The sequence below is a fragment of the Anser brachyrhynchus genome, assembly GCF_964034855.1.
Source record: "Anser brachyrhynchus genome assembly, chromosome: 30".
NCBI classification, from domain to species: Eukaryota; Metazoa; Chordata; class Aves; order Anseriformes; family Anatidae; genus Anser; species Anser brachyrhynchus.
The window spans coordinates 168,831-189,590 of NC_137723.1; the positions used below are offsets into that span (position 1 = coordinate 168,831).

Genomic DNA, 20,760 nt, shown 5'->3' on the forward strand with positions numbered 1-20,760 from the left:
GGAGTGCGCCTGCGCGGAGGGGGAGGGGGCGGGGCTTAGCGGGGGGTGGGGTGGCGGGGCCGTGAGGGGGGGCGGGGCGGTTTGGTGCCTATAGAGTCTGGGCGGGGGGGGGAGGACCCTAAGGACCCCTATTGAGGGGAATTTGGAAGAGATTTGGGGTCGTTTATAGGGTGCTGGAGCCTTGTAGGGTGGTGGGTGTGGGGAACATGCCTCTGACCCTATATGGTTCTGGGGGGGGTGTGCTTTAGCGCCTATAGGGGCTATAGGAGCCATGCACATCCCCCCCCCGAGCACCTTAGTGCCTATAGGGTCTATAGAAGTCATGCACACAGCACTTTAGTGTCTATAGGGTTTATAGAAGCCCTGCACATCCCCCCTGAGCACCTTAGAGTCTATAGGGTCTATAGGAGCCATGCACATCCCCCCCAGCACCTTAGTGTCTATAGGGTCTATAGAAGCCCTGCACATCCCCCCCCTCTAGCACCTTAGTGACTATAGGGTCTATAGAAGCCATGCATACACACAGCACCCTATAGACACTAAGGTGCTGGTGGCGGGGTGTATGCATGGCTTCTTACGGGGTGCTGGGGGGGGGTCCCTATATGGTATGGGGTGAGGGGAATGCCTCTGTCCCTATAGGGTGCTGAGGGGGCATGCCTTAGTGTCTATAGGGTCTATACAAGATGTGCACACAGCCCCCCCAGCACCTTGGTGTCTATAGTGTAGCATCACGCTGCATCCAGCTCCACAGACCCCAAATGCTCCATTCACTCCCTGAAAATACTCTTCAAATGCATGTCAATTTATCCACATCTTAACCCGTCCCTGTGAAACAGCTACTATTAACTCACGCATTAGTAATCACAATTATCGTCTTTGTGTCTCAACTTCCAATTACAAAGTGACTTTGGTAGACTTGACACTGGCAATTTTAATTTTTTTTTTGATGTTCAGGGTTCTTTGCCGACAGTGTCACCACAGGGCACGTGGGGCCGGAGCTGTTCCCCTCTTCCGCTGTCACATTCTTCCATTTTTTCTTGATTTTTTCCCCTCAGTTGGCACCACAGGAAATGCCGGAGGGAAAGCACGTTTTTTTGGGATGGAAAATTAAAAGAGGTTAATTGGCCCTGACGCCAGCGAGGTCCCGGTTTTGGGGTGCCTATGGCACAGAGAAGCATCCTGGAGTGTTGAGGTGGGTGCTCGAAACCTGCCCCAACCACCCCAGTGACATTTAATTTCAAACGCATCTTCACAGATGTAATTAAGCCTTAATAGTACTGTAAGCCATTTGCATGCCTTGGCTTTGCTTTCTGTCATTTTTAAACCAGCTTTTGTTTATAACAAAAGGAGACACCATGTCCAGCGAGGAGCGTTTGGAGCCATGCTGGGTCACAGCAGACTCTTGGGGTATCCTGTTTCACCTCAAAATTAAGTCTTTTGGGGAAATTTGGCACTAGGTTTGCATCCCTGTCACCCAGCAACCAGGTTCCCTGTGCAAATGATTAAAGATTGCAAAGTAGAAGTTGGAGAAACTCCCTGTGGACCTTTTCTTTTGTGGGAGATGCATGAGACAGATGGAGGATTTAATACCACGATTTCCCTGCCTTTCTTTACATTTTCCTCACTGTCTCTGGTGAAATCTGCTCTGAGGAGGAAGTAGCTGCGGGAGAGGTTACTTTCTGGTGGTGGTTTGGATGGGGTGGGCTAGAATTTGGGGTGAAAAACTGCAGATTTGGGGCCTGCGTGTTGGGATCTCCTCAGGGAGGAGGTGCCCGCTTAAAAAATGGCGGCGCCGTGCCCGCTTCCAAAATGGCGTCCCTGTGCCCTTTTCCAAAATGGCCGCCTCACCCTCAGGCAGGGCAAGAGGAGAAGATGGCTGCGGCCTCCCCCTCCCTAAAGGGCCATCGGGGCGAGTAGGGCGAGATGGCTGCTTCCTCCCTTTTGCTTGAGGAAAGCCTTGCTCAAGATGGTCCCCTGGGGGGAATGAGACTCCGGTGTCCATCTTGGGCGAGGGCAGCCATTGCCACGGTGATGGGTCCTTTGAGGATGCACCCCCCCCCCCCCAAAAAAAAAACAACACCTGTGTGGCTGAAAGGGGGAATGGGGCCATTTTGCAGCTTCTGCGAGCCCCTAAATCCTCACAGGGCTCTTAAACACATCAGAACTGTGCTCCTTGCCAGCAGGATATGCATGCAGCTGTCCCCATTGACAGATCCCCCCCCCTTTTCTCCACAGAAGAGGCCCTTGGAAAGAATTGGGACAGCTGCTGCCCCGTTCCCTTCACTCCAGGTTTGCTAAAATGTCCCACGATACCTTCCCCTATCTCCAAATTTAGGATATTTGCCCTCAAAGTGGTCCCTAACAGATTTATCACCCATAAATTCAGGGGGTCCTGCTTTGGGCTGGCAGAGGCCTGCAGTGAGGAGCTCCGCTGTGAACTACAGCCATTCATGAGGAAATGTCACTGTGGGAACCCAAAATTGTCATATTTTCTATAATTTTGGGAAGAACATCTCACTGTTTCTCCTCAAACCATGCTGGCTGCATCATGGGGGTGAAAGTGGCTGCCAGCCAAAGAACTGCTCTGATTTTGCTGGTGACATTGTGCATCCAGATGTGTTGTTATTTTGGGGAGGTGTTGCAAGGGAAACTGTGCGTCCGCACGATTTTTTTATTTGGCTTTTTTTTTTTTTTTTCTCCCAAAGGATTTTTTTAGATTTCTATTTCCGCCCATGCCGTAGCTATTGCCGCCAGAGGGCCCTGGCAATTGTGCAGAGCTCTTTTCCCTTCTCTCTCTCTCTCTTTTTTTTTTTAATTCCTTCCTTCCTTCCCTTTTTTTTTTTTTTTTAACTCTCTTATTGCCCAGGATAGCGGAGGGGCTGGGCTTGCGGCCACCGCTCCCTGTGGCCCTCGCACCCCGGGGGGGGACACCCAGCCCCCTGCCCCTCTGTGCTGTGTTTTGGGGGGAGAAGAAGGGTTTTTTTTCAAGGCAGGGTGGGGGGCAGAAAGTGGGGCACCTCCAGGCTTTGTCGCCAGCACCTCCCGAGCCGGAGACCACAGGTAACGGGGAGGCTTGGTCTTTGGATGCAGAGAGGGAGTGTAAAATGGCTCCTTTTCCATCCCCCTTCCCTTCTCCCCTCCGTCCTTCCTTTCTTCTCCCCTCCCAGCCCATCCACCTCGCCACCCGCACACTGAGCTCGCCAGATGCTCTCCATCCCTGTTAAAAAAAAAAAAAGCTCTTCCCATTGTCTTTCTGGAGGTGCTGGCGTCCCTCCGTCCTTCCCCCTTGTTTTGTTTGCACGGGGTGGGATTCCTTTCGCGTCTCGTTCGGGTGCCTTTGAGTGCTGATAGTGCTGATCCCCCCCTTTTGTTTTATTTTTTTTTTTAGCAGGATGGAAAAACCACCCGGGAAAATAAATGAAGCAGGATGAACTGCCAGGGGAAAAAAAAAATGTAGGAGGGATCCGCGGTGTGCGCCTGAAATCGCCCTTTTATTCCTGACATCAGTAAGTCGGGTACAGCCTGCCCCAAACCTTTCTTTCTCGTCTCCCCGTCAGTCCTCTCTTCTCCATCCTCTGCAGCTACAGCAGCTGGAAAATAGAAATAAAGCGGGATCCTAAATGCTGCTCGCAGAGGAGGATGAGCGAAAGGAGGGAGGAGTGGGAGCAATTTGTTTTTTTTAAATGGTTTTGCAGCGGAGAGCGCCAAACCTGGTTCCTCCGCTTGGGAAAAGTCTCATTTTTCCCCCAGCGTGGTTAGAGACGGTGCTGAGCACCCGAAATTTATGGCTCCTCGGGGCGTGGTAGAGAAATATCTAATTAATCCTTTTTGCAGGGGTGGGGAGCAATTGCTGTGTGTTTTGGGGGGGGGGGGGCATTTCTGGAAAGTTTGGGGCAGGAGTCTTGATGAAGTTGAAGGAACCTGTGGAGGAGCACTCAGGATTTCAGGATTTGGTACAGTAGGAATTAACTTTGATAAGATTTGAGTGAAAAATCACCCGAACGCTGCTGTGAAAGCGTGTGCACTGAAAAGTGTGCACGGAGCGTTTCTTGGACCTGTTCCACCTACTAGAAAGCAAACTCTTGCATCCAGTAATTCAGCCACTCAGATTTAAGTGCTTCTAACCTAATTGTCTGCATTCCTCAGAAAAAAAAATACCTTTACCTATATTAAAAATAAAAAAGGAGTTAGCTGAGTTATTGAGTGTAGAGTCTGCTTGTGCAGTAAAAAAAAATGCATCTCTAGTGATGAGTGATATGTCAGTTTGTTTTAGGGTGAGGATGTTGTCTGCAGGTTACTGAAATATGTGTTCTTAATGGAATGGGGTTTATTTTTATTTTTTATGTTTTTTTAAGAATCAGGCTGGAAGACCTGGGAAAATAAGTGGTGGGTTAAGGGATAGAGGTTTATTAGCCACTCGTCCCCAGTTTTGTGATACAGTGAAGGCTCAGCCTTTCTATCAGCCAGCAGAGAATCCACAGGTTAATAAAACGGGGCGGGGGGGTTGCATGCAAATCCTTGGGGTTTGGTTGTTGCCGAATGCGACGCCGGGCTCTGCTGACGGTGGTGTCACCTCCTCGTTGCAGGGGGGGGGCTCGTGACGCCGGCCATGGAGCCCTACGTGCTGCTGGACCCGCGACAGCGAGCGCTGTATCGCGACGTGATGCAGGAGAGCTACGAGACGCTGATGGCGCTGGGTGAGGAGACCCCAAAATAAAGGAGAAAATTTGGGGATGGGCAAAATATCTGGGGAGGGGCACAGGATCTGGCTCGCTGGATCCGCTCGTCTTCGTGCGAGGGGCTGGGGGGCTCCTGGGGAGGGTGAGCCCTGCTGATCCGTGTTTCTCCCCCTCCTTTTTTTTCCAGAATTCCCCGTTTCCAAGCCCGACCTGCTGTCCCGCCTGGCCCACGAGGATGAACCAACAGCCCTGGATCTCCACATACCCAAGGACGCCCTGTCTGGAGGTGAGCCCCCGCACTGCGCCTTGATCGTGGCACAAAAAACCTTGGGGTTGGCTCCTGCTGGTGGCTTTCCCCTACCTGTGGACATCTCCGTTTTCGGGAGAAAGATGCTGGGACGGCCAGACTGCAATGCCAGTGGGATGTCCTGGACGAAATGGCAATGCCAAAGCCCCTTTGCAGTCAGCCGAGAGGAAGAGGCATTTTTTGGGGTGGCCCAGAGAGAAATGGCGGTGCGGTGGAGGTGACGGTGATTTAATTACTGCATTAATGCTGGTGGCAGGGGGGTGGGATGGGGATCAGCTCCCACGGAGATGCTTCCCCAGAAGAAGGTGTGAAATAAAACGAGGAGGAATCCCTCTCTGCCCTCCATTTCATCTCCCCAGCCCCGGCAGAGACAAAATCTCCTGCCTGGGTCGTGTCTGTCTTTCCCTGTGCCCCACAGAGGATGGAGCACGAGCGGAGCAGGAACCCACCCGAGAAGAAACTGCTGAGAAAGAGCCCGAAGCTGCAAAACCCATGGGTGAGGAGCATCCCTCGAGCCCGGCCGAGGCCGCGGCGAAGGTGGGCAGGAGCGGGGAAAAGCCGCCACCGCAGCGGGACCCCCAGCCCAGCAACACGTGCGGCGAGTGCGGCAAGAGCTTCAGCCACAAGTCGGCCCTGGTGAAACACCAAAAAATCCACAGCGGCGACCGCCCGCACGAGTGCCCCGACTGCGGCAAGGGCTTCATCCAGCGCTCCGACCTCACCATCCACCAGCGGGTCCACACGGGCGAGCGGCCCTACGCCTGCCCCGACTGCGGCCGCCGCTTCAGCGTCAGCTCCTCGCTGCTCACCCACCAGCGCACCCACGCTCCCGGCGGGGAAAAACCCAACCGGTGCCCCCAGTGCGGCCGCAGCTTCGCCGACCCGGGGGCTCTCGACCGCCACCAGAAGAGCCACCTGGGTGGGAAGCCCTACGAGTGCGGGGTGTGTGGGAAAGCCTTCGCCTGGAGCTCCCACCTCGAGCGCCACCGGCGCATCCACACGGGCGAGAAGCCCTTCCAGTGCGCCGAGTGCGGGCGAGCCTTCGCTTGGAGCTCCCACCTCGACCGCCACATGCGCACCCACGCCGCCGCCTCCGAGGAGGAGGAGGAGGACGGCGAGGAGGAGGAGGAAGAGCCCCCGCCGCCGCCGCCCCCCCAGAAATGCGCCGACTGCGGCAAGCGCCTCAACCACCAGACGGACCCGCAGCGCTTCAAGCACAAGGGCACCCAGACGCCGCCGGCCGGGGACGAGCCCGCCGGCAGCCCCCCGCGGCCCTACCGCTGCGAGCAGTGCGGCAAAAGCTTCGGCCACAGCTCCAACCTCCTCAAGCACCAGCGCGTCCACACCGGCGAGCGGCCCTACCCCTGCCCGGATTGCAAACGCTGCTTCCGTTGGGGCTCGGCCCTGGCCAAGCACCGGCGCACGCACGCCCGGCAGCAGCAAAGCGGCGAGGCTGCCAAAACGTGCGCCGGGGAGAGCGGCGCTGGAGGAAAACCCTACCCCTGCGGGGCTTGCGGCAAGAGTTTCGGCTGGGTTTCGCACCTGGAGCGCCATCGGCGCGTCCACACCGGGGAGAAACCTTTCCGCTGCGGGGAATGCGGGCGAGCCTTCGCCGTCAGCTCCCACCTGGAGCGGCACCGGCGGGTGCACACGGGCGAGCGGCCGTACCGCTGCGGCGACTGCGGCAAGAGCTTCGCCGTCAGCTCCACTTTGCTGGCCCACCGCCGCACCCACGCCGCCCAACCGGGCCGGCCCCACGCCTGCCCCGAGTGCGGGAAGGGGTTCAGCACCCCGGCCAGCTTGGAGAGGCACCGGCGGCTCCACCGCGGCGAGAAACCCTACCAGTGTGGCGTCTGCGGCAAGGGTTTCGCTTGGAGCTCCCACTACGACCGGCACCGGCTCACCCACACCGGCGAGAAGCCCTTCTCCTGCGCCCACTGCGGCAAGCGCTTCGGCCGCAGCTCGCACCGCAACCGGCACCAGCGGGCCCACGCCCAGGGCGGCCCCGAGAAGCGCCACGTCTGCCCCGAGTGCGGCAAAGCCTTTGGCCTCGCCACCGCCCTGGCCGCTCACCAGCGACTGCATGCTGCCGGCAGCGGGGGCCGCAGCAGCCTCTCCTTGCTGCCGCCCTCGTGGTGGGAAGGAGAGAGGCCAGCGGGGGGCACGCCGACACCCCCCGAGCTCTGGCCGGAGGAGACCGGCTCCACTTTCCAGCAGCACCCAGTGCCTTCCTCCTCCTCCTCCTCCACGGCCCCCAGGGGCTGGGCTGCCAAAGCTCTCCTGCCCCCCAGCGTGGCGTGGAGGCCTGGGGAGGGGGACGCCCTGCAAAGCGATGCCGCAGCCCCCCAAGAGCCTTGGGCATCCCTGCCTCCCCCCAGCTCCTGAGACGGAGTCAAAATTTGGGGTGGGGGGGGACAGAGCCACCCTCTGCCTTTGGGGATGCCCCGGTGCTGCGGTGGGGGGCTCGCCTGTCCCCCCCCCATCCCCTGGCAAGGGGTGCAAAGGGGCTGTTTGGGAGCTGGGGAGGGGGTCTAGGACACCCTGGCACGTGGGGGGGGGTTAGGATGGAAGTGGGGGGGGTGATGTGGAGGTAGGGAGAGGGGGCACACAGAGGGAGGGTGGGGTGGGGGTGGATTTGGGGAGGGTTGGGTGATCACTGAGCCCAGTGAGGAGATGATCCCCCTATAACCCTCTCCATCTTCCATTTTGGGGGGGGTTCGGGTGCATGGGAGGGGACCCAGCAGCAAAAAAACCCACCAGGGTTCACTGGGGGAACCCTGTGCTGCCTGGGGATTTTGGGGAGAAACGGCTCAGGAAAGAGCCGAGGGGACCTGCCCCAACTGCCCCAAAATACGCTTGGGTCACGCCGAAGCTGGTTTGGGATGTGCCAGGGGCTCGGGCAGGGATGGAGAGGCTGGCTTAGCAGGTAATAAAATAGAGGGTAGTTCACCAAAAACACCTCTCCGTGTGTCTCGGCGTCTTTTGTCCCCGGAGCACGATTTCCCCAGCAAGCCCAGCTCCTGCCCGGGGATTTTTTCCCCGTAGGATCCGTCCCCAGCCACATCCCGTAGGGTCCGTGTGCTTTAAAACCCCTCCACGCGTTTCCCACCAGGAGCACCGGTGGGGTTTGGGGTTGTGGTGCAAGGAGAGCCAGGCACAGGTGGCTACGGGGCATGGGGCTCCCTTTTTTTTCCCCCCTCTTTCCCATCCCCCCTCAAACCTCCCTCCCCGCTTGCTGCACCCTCGGGGTCTGGTTTATCCGCACCGTGTCCCCGTCTCCAGCCCCAAAAAGCAGACCCAAAGGAGCAGGCACAAATAACCGCGTATTTTGGCACAAGGACAGCCCCAGCAATCCGCGTCGGCCCTTCCAAACAGAGAAGGGCACCGTGTGTCCCCCAGGAAGGGGCTTCGTGTCCCCCCAAAAATGTCCCTTTTTGGAGTCCCCTCCACCAAGGGTGCAGGCAACGTTTCCCCCATGGCTTCTAGGAGACATCAGGAAGGATAAAACCCCGTGGAGCAGCCCCGCCACCCTCCTGAAAAGCGTCACTTGCTGTCCCTTGGTCTTGTCCCCATCCCAAAGCTTTCTTTTGGGGCGCTCAGGGTCCTTCATTGCTCCTCGCCGCTGCTGGCTCCGGGCGACTCTGCCAACCCCACGGCGCAGTGGGGCGCAGCAGAGGGGGACATTTCCTCCGCCAGCCAGGTCCTCGCCGGGGAGAAATCCACCTTGGGGAGGTGGCTGCGGCGGTGCTTGGTGAGGTGGGAGCTCTGGCTGAAGGCTTCGCCGCACTCGGGGCACTCGTAGGGTTTCTCCCCGGTGTGGACGCGGCGGTGGCGCTCCAGGTGGGACGCCCAGGCGAAGCCCTTGCCGCACTCGCCGCACATGTAGCTCTTTTGGGCTGCGTGGCCCCGCTGGTGGGCGAGGAAAGGGGGGGCCTCCCCGAAACGCTTCCCGCACTCGCCGCACTTATAGGGCCGGTCAGGGGAGTGGGTTTTGCGGTGCTGGAGGAGGTGGGCTTTCTGGGCGAAGCTCTCGCCGCAGCTGCCGCAGGGGAAGGGGCGCTCGCCCGTGTGGACGCGCCGGTGCCGCTCCAGGTGGGACGCCCAAACGAAACCCTTCCCGCAGTCGCTGCAGCGGTGGACGCGCTCTTGCCGGTGGCACCGTTGGTGCCTGGCCAGCGCCGGCCCCGCTCGGAAAAGCTTGCCGCAGTCCCCGCAGCGCAAAGCTTTCTTGCCCAGGTGGGTGCGGCGGTGGCGAGCCAGGTCGGAGCTTTGGCAAAAAGTCTTGCCGCACACCGGGCACCGGTGGGGCCGCTCGCCCGTGTGGCTGCGGCGGTGCTTGGCGAGGTGCGAGCCTTGGGTGAAAGCTTCGCCGCACTCAGGGCAGCCGAAGGGTTTCTCGCCGGTGTGGACGCGCCGGTGGCGGGCCAGGTGGGAGGCCCAGACGAAGCCTTTGCCGCAGTCGCCGCATTTGTGGGGCTTGTCGGCCGCGTGGCCCCGGCCGTGCGCCGCCAGCTCGGCCGCCCCGGCGAAACGCTTGCCGCACTCGCCGCATTTGTGGGGCCGGTCGCTGGCGTGGGTGCGGCGGTGCTGGAGGAGGTGGGAGCTTTGGCTGTAGGTCTCGCCGCACTCCGGGCAGCCGAAGGGGCGCTCGCCCGTGTGCACCCGCCGGTGCCGCTCCAGGTGCGAAGCCCACGGGAAGCTCTTGCCGCAGTCGGCGCAGCCGAACGGCCGCTCCCGCGCCGAGCCCTTGCTGCTCGCCCCGCAGAGAGGCTTCGCGCAGTCTAATTTCGGGGCCGGGGTGGTTTTGGGCGTCTTCGCGATGCCGTGAGGCACGGCTTTGTCGGGCCGTTTGGTTTTCCTCCTGTTGGAGCCCAGGGTTTTGGCCCTCTCCGGGCTGTGGGACGGGCGCTCTTCGAGCTCCTCGGGGATCTGCTCCGCGGCGCCTTCCTCCGCTGCTTTTTCGCTCACCAGCCCCTGTGCTGCTGGGGAGATTGGCGGGGGGGGGGAAAAAAGGGGAGAGCATGGCCTCGACTGGAGCAAGGGGGGGGCATTTAAATGGATGGAGCAGGTTTCCCCTATAAATCCGGCGTCCCGAAGGGGAGGAAGAGAGGAGGAAGGAACTGGGGACACGGATACGCACGAGTACCCCACGAGCTGTTTTTCGATTAAATAACATGCAGAGACCCACAATATTTTCCTGTTTTAAAATTAAAAAAACAAGGAAAACACTGGGGTTTTGGGGAAATCCCCCTTGAAACCTGCCTGGATTCCTCCGCCCCGTTCCCGTCCCGCTTCCTTGCCTTTTGGGAAGGGGAAAAAAAATAAAAATGGGGCAGGGTGAAAAGGCAGGGGGGTGTCTGAGGAGAAAAAAAAAAAGGGGATCTGGGGGGGGTTGTTTTACCAAGGGACATCAGCGTTTCGTAGCTCTCCTGCATCACGTCCCGGTACAGCGCCTTCTGCCGCTGGTCCAGTATCACCCAGGGCTCCATGGCGCGCGGGGGCCACGGGAGCAAAGGTTTGTGCCTCCTGACCTCGCTCACGGCTCCTCAAAACCTCCTGCGGGGAAGAGAAATCCCTAAAACGGGGAGAAATCCCCCCCAGAAACGCTCCTCGCTTGGGGTTTTGATGCTTTTTTTTCTGGGCTGAATTTGGGGTTTTCTCCCTCCCTCTTGCAGCGCACGCAGGGTCCCCCCCGCAGGATTAAACCCCAGCCTGCTTGGGGACGGGGGAGCAGGAGGGTCCCCATTGCCTCGAGAGGGATTTGGGGGGAGAAATGATGAAATTGGAGCTTTTGCAGACAGCTGCAAAGGGGCAAAGGAGGTTTGGGAGGCAGAGCTCTCCCCATAATAATTCCATTTCCCCCCCCATAATAATTCCATTTCCCCCCCCATAATAATTCCATTTCCCCCCCCATAATAATTCCATTTCCCTCCCCATAATAATTCCATTTCCCTCCCCATAATAATTCCATTTCCCTCCCCATATCCCAGCGCAGCCCTCCCCATAATAAAATGTCACCCTCAAAATCTTTCCCCACAAAATTATTTCGTCCTGCTGCCTGTTCCCCCCCCCCCCATTTTTCCACCAAACCACATCCCGCAGCAACCTCTGCCTTCCTCCCCTCCCACCATCCCAGTTCCCCCAGTCCCCATCCCACTGGGAATCGGCCCTCCCGGCGTGACAGCACACTGGGGGGGTGGCCACATCCCACTAACCGGGGGTCCCCCATCCTCTCCCCCAAAAAGAAGCCGCCGCTCCCAGCGAGCACCCCCGAGGGCCGCATCCTGCAAACCCCGACGCGGCTCAGGACCCGCGCGCGGCCTCCTCCCTTCCCCAAATCGCCCCCTTTACACCCCGTTACCTGCAATCTCTGCCCTTCGCTGGGGGAAACGTCCCCCCCATCGACACCCCCCTGCTTTTTAGGGTGTTATTGGGGTGCGCAGACCCCCCCCCCGACAGCGGGGCACAATGGAGGCGATGCCGGGCATGGCTTTGCTCCGGAAGCCCAAGCCGGCATCCGGCAGAAAGGAGACGCCAAGAACAAGCTCAGCTCTTACCCAGAGCCCTCTAGAGGTAACCCAAACCCGGCTCCCCCCCCCCATCCCACTGTCCCCAAATACCCGGGGGGGGACACCCAGGGACGGCCACAGGTCCCGCTCCGTCACCTCCTTTCCCCAAGCATCTCCAAAGGGTTTTTTGGGGGACCCCCAGCTCGTCGGCCCGGCCGAAATCCCTCCTTCCTGGGTCATCGAGGTGTAGGGGGGGGGTTTAGGGTTTTGCAAGCTTGGGGTGCAGCGGGGGAATGGGGTGAGGTGGGACAAGGGGGACACGGGGGGGTTGCTCTGCCGGTATCGGGGATGGGAGCTGGGGGCAAGAAATTGGGGTTTTCACCTGGAAATGGGGACCCGAAGCTGGGGGGGGGGGTGGGGGGTGATAAAATGGTTAAGGGATGGGATCTAGGAAAGGAAAAGCTGCTTTTCCCCTCACCTTTTGGGGTCTGTAAGAGGAAGGATAAAATGGGGAAGGGGCTCAGGGTGAACTGGGGTGTACTGGGGGGCAACTGGGATTTTAAAGGAGACTGCAGGGTGTGTGGGGGGGCACGGTTTGGCTATGGGGTCCCGGCGTATGGGACACGTCCCACATATTGAGGGGGGCACCACAGGTCCCATTGTGTGCCATACGGCCCAGGACCCCCCCCAAAGGGGGGGCAGCACCCCCAAAAATTGGTTTTTGGGGGAGAATTGGGGGCAAGATACGGAGCTGGGTGGCATCTGGTGCTTATGGGGACACCGGTCCCATTGTCACCCCGAGGACATCAGGGCTCAGTGGGGGACACCACACCAGACCCCCCCCCTTTTCATCACGTGGTTGGCAAAAACAGCTTGCCCCCCCCCCCCCCAAAAAAAAAGTTTAAATTATTATTTTTTTAATTATTATTATTTTTTTGTGATTTAACCCCTCCCTGGGTGGGAAAGCAGCGACTTTTCTTTTAATTTCCCTCACCAAGAGCTCAAGGCTGGGGGATTATCCTAAATCCTGCCCCCCCCCAACGCACAGGCATTTAACCCCTTCCTCCCCAGAGCCAACTGCTGCAGCCCCCCCCCTTCTTCTCCCCTCTCCATCCCTCCTCAGCAGCAGATGGATGACCCCAAGGGGACCGAGCCCCAGTTTTGGGGGATCTCTACCCTCATCCCCACCATGCCCAGGTCCATCGAGGCCAAGGGGCTGCTCTCTGCCCCAAAGCCAGAGCCAGAGCCTCCGGTTGATGGGCGCAGGGAGGGAGGAAGAGACCCACATGGGCTGCCCTACATCCCAGTTCAGTCCCCATACTGGGACCAGTGCAAGGAGCAGAGAGGGGGGCACCAGTCCTTGCACGTAGCTCCATGAGAGGGCACGGGGAGACCCCAAAACTGTTTTTCAGGTGGTTCAAGAAGGCAGAATGCCCCATGCCCTGTATTTTCTGCAGCAGTGGTGGAAGGAGATGGGCTGTAGGGAGCCTTGGGGCTTCCTCTCTCCACCAGAGCCCCCAAATCTTGTAGGGGCTCCCCAAAAGCACCCAGTTTTCTGCTTTACCTGCTGGGATCTCCTCTGGCCTGGAGCTGGATGAGAAGATCTGGGCACCAAAGCTTCAAGACTCAGCTACAAGATCCCTCTCAAGCAGCCCTTGCACACCTGAGAAAGTTTCTTAAATAACCCAGGAAAAAAAAAAAAAAAAAAAAAAGGAGGAAAGGAAAACACCTGGGACTTCTCCCCAGGTGCTGCGTGCTCCTTTTCCCATATATTTTCACATTTAGGCTCTACATTCATTGGGATTTGTCTGGGGAACGTGGTTAGGGAGCTCCAGACACTGGCCTTGGCTGCTGAACCCCTGTCCCAGCTCCTACAGCCTCTGCAAAATCACGCCAAACCCATAAGCCCAGCCCTAAATAAAGAGAATCGTGGGCAAAAAACATCATTTCTCTCCCCAGCTCACTACCACGCCGGGACAAATGTGACTTCAGGATGTCCAGGAGCAGTCACCCTGCTTCCAAATGTCCCCAGTGGGGCTTCCAGCCCCCAGCCAGACATTTGGTGTGGTCTCAGCTCCCACCGGAGGCTCTTCGGAGCATTTCGTGGTCTCCCACCAGCATCGTGGCAAGCTGATTTGTGTCACCCCACATCTGCAGGATGCTGAAGATGCTCCCATCCAGGAGCCAACCCCAAATATCCCCCGCGTTGGCATCACGGGGTGCTAGGCTTGGCGGCCATCCCTGCAGGAATGCTCTTGAACCAAGAGGGTGGGGAAAAGCTCTGAATTTATTCTTTTTTTTTTTTTTTTTCTACTTCTCCTTCCCTCTTTTTCTTTCTTCTTTTGCCTGGGCTTGAAACGAGGGAGAAGAGGCAAGGCGTCGTGGCGAGAGGCGTTATTCAACTCGTGCAAGAAGACCTGCGGGGCACGAGGGAAGGAAACCTCGCGCCACCTCGTCCCGTGACTTTGCCCACGGCTGCCCGCAGCTCCGAGGTGCCGATGAAGGACCCGCGGCGCTGCTTCCTCCAGCGGTCTGCCTCGCTCACCAGCCCCTTGCAGAGGATGCCCATGGAGGATTTCATCAACCTCTTCGCCCTGACCGACATGCGCCCGGCTGCCGGTGGCGTGCGGCTGGCCAGCCTGGAGACGCACCTCTTGCTGGATTTCTTCTTCAACTGGGAATTGAATCCCTTGGGAACTGGTTTCCAGCGCCTCGACCTTCTCTGGTTAAGGGGAGGCTTTGTCTGCTGGGTTTCCTGCTTCCTCCTCCTCCTCTTTCCTGGAGGCTGCCCTCGTTTCTTGGTGGCCGCCGCCATGGGGTCGCCTTTGGCCTCGGTGGTCCTCGCTGCAGGGGTGTCCCAGAGCTTTTTTAGGGGTGGGCGTAGGCAAATGAGGGCTCGACACCGCAGCCCGGGGTTGGCTGGGTGAGACAGGGCTCCTGTGACATTATGCGTAATTTGCATAAAGAGCTGAGCCAGGAAAACCTGCAATTAGGGCAAAGAAAATACAGAAATGTATAAAAACACACACATATATCTAAAATACATATAATATATATGCATTTACATGGCTTAATCTCAAGAAAAGCCCCAAAAAACCTCCCCTCCAGACCCGCTTGCTCTTTTTGAAAGTTAATTCTTGAGGATGAGGAGGGGGAGGAAGGCTCATGCGGGTGTCAGGATGGCCGAGTGGTCTAAGGCGCCAGACTCAAGGCTCTGCTTTCCCTCCCTGGGGTTTTCTGGTCTCCGAATGGAGGCGTGGGTTCAAATCCCACTTCTGACACATCTTTTCCCTTTGCGATCTTAATAATTTTCGAGAGCTCCTGCACGCGATTTGGGGAAAAAAAGGCCGATTTTCCCCCCCTTTTTTTTTAATTTTTTTTTTTTTTCCGGCGCTAAAACTTGCTCCTGTTCCCGTTTCCCCGCCCAGCCCTTTGCACCCGCGCGTGGGCAGAAAGCACGGGTGGGTTACGACGAGAAAACGGGGTGGGGACACGCTGCTTTGGGGGGGGTCCCGGCTGACGGGGGGGACAAACCCCCCCCCCCCCCGTGGGCTGGGGTCCCCCCGCGACGGGGTCACGCGTGGGGCCGCGCCGGAAAGGTCTCTCTAGCCCTTCCCTGGTGGTCTAGTGGTTAGGATTCGGCGCTCTCACCGCCGCGGCCCGGGTTCGATTCCCGGTCAGGGAAACTCATTTTTTCCCCCCCCAACTCCAAAAGTTTTTTTATTGTATTTTTTATAACAACCACAATAGATTTTTTTTTTTATTATTATTAATCTTTTTTTTTTTTTTTTTCTCCTCAAATTCAACCCTAGAAGCGCGCACTCACATTTACCCTCTGAAAGCGGATGCGTGGTCGGGCTGATTTTTCTTTCGAAGAATCACTGCTTTAATATCCTGACAAGGGCAGGGCCGGGCTAGCACCACCGCTATCCTGGGGCAGTTTAGGGTGTTGTGACATTTTTCCTGCACACAGCCATTTAAATCATCAGGAATTTATAAAGACTCTGGTATATATAAGCATCGCCTTGCAGCAATGAGGATGGAAGCCCTGAGGTTTCTAACATAACACCTACAGCCTCTCATTAATGAAATTGTGAACCTCATGATAAAAAAAAAACAACAAAAACAAACAAACAAACAACTCTGACACCACCAAATGCTGCTAAGTTTGTGCTTTATTGCAATGCCGATTTTAATATTTCCTTCCCTGCAATCTCTCCACCATATGCTGGCGGTCACACAGGTCTTCCCAGCAGCTTTTCTGGTTTTTAATCCCTCTCCTTTGGGCTTTGGATCTTGCTCCCGAGGGGTTAAAGAAGGGAGGGTCTTGCTTTTAGTGCCCGCTTCGTGCGGCCACGCTGGTTGTCGCGTGCCTGAATCGCTTCGGCATCACGCGGCGGAGGGCGGCTTGGACGTGCGCGGGGCCGGCGATGGGGTGGCGGCTCTCCCTCCGCAGCCGGTCGGCCTCCTTCGACACCTGCTTGTAGACGTCCTGCAGGAAGCGCACCATGAGCCCCTTGGCCTCGGGGGACAGGAGCTTGCCGTCTCGCTTCATCTGGTTGAGCGCCTTGGCACTGATGAGGTCGAAGGAGCCTTTCATGGCCACTTTCTTCTGTGGCTTTGTGGGTTTCCGCTTCGCCTTCCCATGGGGCTTCCTGGGCTTGGATGGAGGCCTTCTAGCGTGATTCTTTTGCCTCCTCCTTTGCCGGGGTTGTCTCCTCCTTTGGGATCGCTTTCTTCCCCCAGCAGACACCATGGCTCAACCCTGCCCTGCCTGGAGCCCTCGAACCTGCAAATACCTCTGCCCACCCCCTTTTAAGCAAATTAGGGACAGGATGGAGCCCCCCATTGGCCAAGAGAACAATGCCCCCAACACTTCACAATAGAATGATGCATGTCACTGCCCCCCCCGGGACCCCCAGCTATAATGGGACCCCAAAAGACCCCCCGTGTCCCTCACCCCTTTGACCCCACCGTGATATTAAACCACAATAGTAGTGCAAATCGCAGCACAAATCTTCCACTTATCAAAAATTAGCATTTATTTTTGGGGTGGGGGCAGGAATACCAACCCCATCCCCAAACGTTTGCTCCGTACGTGCAGCACATGCCATGGGAGATTTCAGGGCGAGCAGGAAACGAAGGAAAAGAAAATTCTTTGGAAGAACATCTTTCCTTGGCTCAAACCGCCAGCAAATCTGCCTGCCAGCTGGAAGGCGATGACTAATTACTTAATGAGTCCACCCAGATCCACCTATGGTGGTTTCACAGCAATGGCCAGCTAAGCTCCGGGGCTAGCCGAGCCTTACTAAATCAGGGAGATCACTCAAGTGATTGCTGGCACGAGCAAAACAGACTCAGCAGAAAGCTGGTGAATGGAATTTATTGCCCGCTAATAACAGGTTGCAGCAGTGGGAACTCAAAGCAAACCAAAACCAATTTCCGCCCCATCCACCCTCTTCTACCTGCTCCCAAAACCTTGCCACTTAAGCCCAATACAATCCCCAGGTTTTTCCTCTCCAGCGCAGCTCCTTTTTCATACCCGCATGCAAATGCACATGCCCATCACCTCTATTTTCTTAGATGCTCAAATCCCCCTGCGTGCTATGTCCTGCTCCAACTCCAAACTCTCCAAAACCTGAGTTTCTCTCTCAAAAAAACCAAACCAAAACAAAACAAAACAAAAACAGCACTGTTAAAACCATAAGGCAATTATTTAGAAGAATAGAATTATTTCTTCACCCTACCCAATGCTCTGGGTATTTGATGCTGCTTTAGCACCTGCAAATTGCATTTCAGCCCTGAAAAAAAAAAAGCCCTTAGAATATATCCTATTGTCCCAGTTCTGTTTGCTGACTCGGAGCAGTAACTCAATATAAATTCTTGCTCGCGAGAAGCAGAAATTAGTGTGAGATAGATGTCAGCAAAGAGCCGGAGGGGAAAATAAATGGGTGTAAAACACAAGTGGGCAGTGCCAGGATGGATGCACAGTCCAAAGCACCAGACTCGAGGCTCTGCCTGGCCTTCCCTGGGGATTTCTGGTCTGGGAATGGAAGCATGGATGCCAATCCTACTTCTCATACACCTTTTCTCACCTTTGCCTATTGATGGGAAATCCCCATCGTAAAGCAGTGAGCTGGTATTTGCACGAAATCCCCCCCCAAGCTTAATCATTTTTTTGGGGTGTCATAAATTTAGAATATGCTCCCTGGGCACAAATAAAGAGCTTTTCCCATATGTCCCACAAACCCACAGCGCAAGCAGCTGCAGCATCACAGCCCTTGGGGCCTCTGCTCATCCCCTCCTGCAGCCTGGCTGGTTAAAATAATTCTTCTCCCTTCTAATTTATCCAAATTCCCTTTGGATCACTCATTTCCTTCCTATGGCCTCATGGTGGTTCCTCCACCATAAATACCCAGAGCTGCAATGCGGGGAGCAAAGCCAAGCCAAGCAGTTGCATGAGAGAATGAAGCAATTTAAAATTTCATTTTTTAAGCGAAGTTCTCTACTTTGCACCATTCCTCTGACTTCTTACTCAACACCCCAGGACAAAGAGGTCACTGTAACGAGAAGGAAGAAACCCACTGACACCAGGGCCCAAGTAATGGACCCTTTTTTTCCCCATCCTATCCTGGCTGATTCAATAGGGTTGTCTTTCCCTCGGCTGTCCCTCTCCAAGCCTCAAGTTTCAGGTGGAAGCTGGACTTCCAGTAATCCTCACGGAAGCAGGAACATGGGAGGAACTCCTTTTGCAATTAATAGCGAGCTGCTTATCCCCAGACAATAAAACCTGTTATTTGAGGCCCATCATAAAGCGACTTGCTAGGACATGCGCTAAGCTCTGCCTTATCAAAACAAACCGCCCTCGAAAAATCTGTCAGTCCTGGGAACACGGGTAAGTGCTGGTTTCGTCACGTTCTCAAATCACTCAAGAAGTCGTTGCTTCATTTAGCAGACGCCTCGTGTTGTGGGCTGCCATCATAGATGCCAGTAGGTGTCAAGAAAACAGCCTGGGGATTGCAAGTAGAGAAAAACCAAGACAAAATCAGCTGTGGTTTGCAATAATAATAATAATAACAATAATGATGATGATGATGATGATGATGATGATGATGATGCATTTGATTTGGGTTTAACATTTGGAAGAGGCAAGTGGGTGGATTTTCTTAAATGGGGATGTGCTCTGGGCCAAAAAGCCCAAAGAAGCAAGAAATGGAAAAAGAAAAGACATGGAAGAAAAGAAATGGAAGAAAAGCATGCAATTCTTTCATTTTTCTTAGAAAGAAATTAACCTTGGGCATTCCTCATCCAGTTTTAATGGGAACAGAAAGGAACTTGTGGACATAAAGCTGGTTGCAAAGACTTAATTTGTAGTCTTGTCTTGACGTGCCAGCAGGCAGAGATGTTTGTTGGAATTTTGTTAAAAAACACCATTTTGGGGGCATAGCCAAGGTCTGAGGCTGTATTAAAAGCACTATGAACTTCATTGGCAATCCCAGAAGTGACACTGAGGATACGGTGTTGGGGAAGATTAAATCTCCATGACGGGGCTGCTGCAGGGACAGGAAGAAGAAAGAGCACCAGGAAATATCCAGCTTGCCACAACGATGACTTTTACAGGGAAAAACGCACACCCTGCCTTCTTCCAGGAAGACCCTTTGAGCACAGCGTTGCAAAACTCTTGTAGCTACGTGACAAGTTCATACGAAGCAAGAGAACTCACAGATGCAAATCTCTTCTCTAATTCCTGCTGCATGACAAAGATTGCACCCTGGTCATCAACCCATGAGGACCTCAACACAAGAAGGACATGGACCTGTTAGAATGGGTCCAGAGGAAATCACAGGGATGATCAGAGGGCTGGAGCACCTCTCTTTTGAAGAAAAGCTGAGAAATTTGGGGTTATTTAGTCCTGAGAAGAGAGCAGCCTCCCCACACCTAAAGGGGAGCTTCAGGAGTGAGTCTTCATCAGGAAGCGTGATGACAAGGAGTAATGGCTTTAAACAAAAAAAAGGGTGGATTTAGGTAAGATATGAGGAAGAAATTCTTTACTCAGAGGGCGGTGAGGCACTGGAACGAGTTGCCCAGGAAAGCTGTTGAATGTCCTGTCCTTGGAAGAGTTCAAGGCCAGGTTGGATGGGGCTTGGAGCAACCTGGTCCAGGAGAGTGTGTCCTTGACCACGGCAGGGGGCTGGAACCAGATGGGCTTTAAGTTCCTTTTGTACCCAAGCAATTCCAAAATTTTCTTATCCATGCTTAAGGAATTTTATAAGCACTGGTCCCAGAAAGCCTGCAAGCTCATCCAGTGGGATCATAATTTAAAACATCCCCCAAATTTGACTTTGTGAATGGGGTAACATATGGAAAGCCCACTCAACACCCACCCCTGATCCATGTTTTACCCCATGGATCCACAATTTACTCTTTTGAGGCTGTATTTAGAGCCTTAATTTTGACCAACATAACAGCACGGGTGAGCGCTAGCACCAGAGCCCCAACCCCCTTACCACAATTCTTCTAAATTCTGCTTAAACCTCAGAGAAACCTGCAATATTGTTGAGATTTGGGTGGGAAAATGCATGGTGATGAGGTCAGCTCGGTGCAGGAGACTCCAACTGTTGCAATCAAGGAAGAACAAAAAAAAAAAAAAAAAAAAAAAAGCAGTACTGAAAGAAGCCAGAGAGAGGACCAGACAAAGCCACACCAAGCTCTCAGCCTCCCTGTCTCGATGGCCAGGGAAATACACTCGAAAATCTAAAAGCCAGACTTTTAATAGCAGTAGGGAATGATTTACTGTCACTTCTGCTTGGTTGCATGTACTTGGTGCAGCACAAGGAGAACCGAAAGCACTGCAGAAGACAAATGGGAGGTTTTTAACATGAAAAAAACACTAAGATGACTCAATCACTAGCAAGGCTTGCAGGGCTCTTCCAGCAAAGCGGTTTTGCAAGGAAGTCCCAGCAAAGGGGATTGCTTCTACCCAGCGCTGAGCTCACCCCAAGGGCCACAAGACTGGGAAGTACCGGTTCTGCGTTTTGTTTCTGTAACTGAAACAGCAAATCGCCCCGTTGACTGGAAAAGGCAGAGGTTAGGCATAAGACGAAGGAAAAGACCAAGTTTATAGGGCAAAAGTAGTCTGCTGTGGGTTTATTATCATTATTTTTAAGGAGATGTCCAGTCAAGGTGCCAAGATTGGAGTCCATCCATACCAAGGCGTGATGAACCAGCTGAGGGACCTTTTCTTGGGCTGGTTTATGGTGTATGG

The 20,760-nt window shown here is 55.3% G+C and overlaps 2 protein-coding genes across 8 annotated transcripts; one reads left to right on the forward strand and one right to left on the reverse strand.

Annotated features, from left to right (window-relative positions):
- Positions 1–109: 109 nt before the first annotated feature.
- On the forward strand, positions 110–7,942 carry LOC308184217 (uncharacterized protein). Of its 5 annotated transcripts, none has more exons than XM_080571091.1 (5): positions 110–2,289; positions 3,392–3,506; positions 4,587–4,697; positions 4,867–4,965; positions 5,405–7,942. In XM_080571091.1, exons 3-5 carry the CDS (start codon positions 4,610–4,612, stop codon positions 7,369–7,371), a joined length of 2,154 nt encoding a protein of 717 aa, XP_080427217.1. In that variant the 5' UTR covers positions 110–2,289; positions 3,392–3,506; positions 4,587–4,609; the 3' UTR covers positions 7,372–7,942. The 5 variants fall into 5 exon arrangements, with proteins under 5 accessions (XP_080427217.1, XP_080427218.1, XP_080427215.1 ...); XM_080571092.1 differs by lacking the exon at positions 110–2,289 and adding an exon at positions 2,307–3,060 and having other exon boundaries at positions 3,389–3,515; XM_080571089.1 differs by lacking the exon at positions 110–2,289 and adding an exon at positions 2,308–3,060 and having other exon boundaries at positions 3,389–3,506.
- Positions 7,943–8,291: 349 nt separating this feature from the next.
- LOC308184232 (uncharacterized protein) lies at positions 8,292–13,168 on the reverse strand. 3 transcript variants are annotated; one of them, XM_080571135.1, is made up of 3 exons: positions 13,060–13,168; positions 10,388–10,542; positions 8,292–9,968 (listed from the first exon to the last, which is right to left on the reverse strand). In XM_080571135.1, exons 2-3 carry the CDS (start codon positions 10,473–10,475, stop codon positions 8,593–8,595), a joined length of 1,464 nt encoding a protein of 487 aa, XP_080427261.1. In that variant the 5' UTR covers positions 10,476–10,542; positions 13,060–13,168; the 3' UTR covers positions 8,292–8,592. The 3 variants fall into 3 exon arrangements, with proteins under 3 accessions (XP_080427261.1, XP_080427260.1, XP_080427262.1); XM_080571134.1 differs by lacking the exon at positions 13,060–13,168 and adding an exon at positions 11,348–11,516; XM_080571136.1 differs by lacking the exon at positions 13,060–13,168 and adding an exon at positions 11,348–11,515 and having other exon boundaries at positions 8,292–9,965.
- Positions 13,169–20,760: the final 7,592 nt, after the last annotated feature.

What these genes read in the sequence shown, in the direction of transcription:
- LOC308184217 (XM_080571091.1), top strand. Translation starts at nt 4,610, where the DNA reads ATGGAGCCCTACGTGCTGCTGGACCCGCGACAGCGAGCGCTGTATCGC. An exon ending in CGAGACGCTGATGGCGCTGG is followed by an intron (nt 4,698 to 4,866) that starts GTGAGGAGACCC and finishes TTTTTTTTCCAG; the next exon opens with AATTCCCCGTTTCCAAGCCC. An exon ending in CAAGGACGCCCTGTCTGGAG is followed by an intron (nt 4,966 to 5,404) that starts GTGAGCCCCCGC and finishes TGTGCCCCACAG; the next exon opens with AGGATGGAGCACGAGCGGAG.
- LOC308184232 (XM_080571135.1), bottom strand. Translation starts at nt 10,475, where the DNA reads ATGGAGCCCTGGGTGATACTGGACCAGCGGCAGAAGGCGCTGTACCGG. An exon ending in CGAAACGCTGATGTCCCTTG is followed by an intron (nt 9,969 to 10,387) that starts GTAAAACAACCC and finishes CAATCTCCCCAG; the next exon opens with CAGCACAGGGGCTGGTGAGC.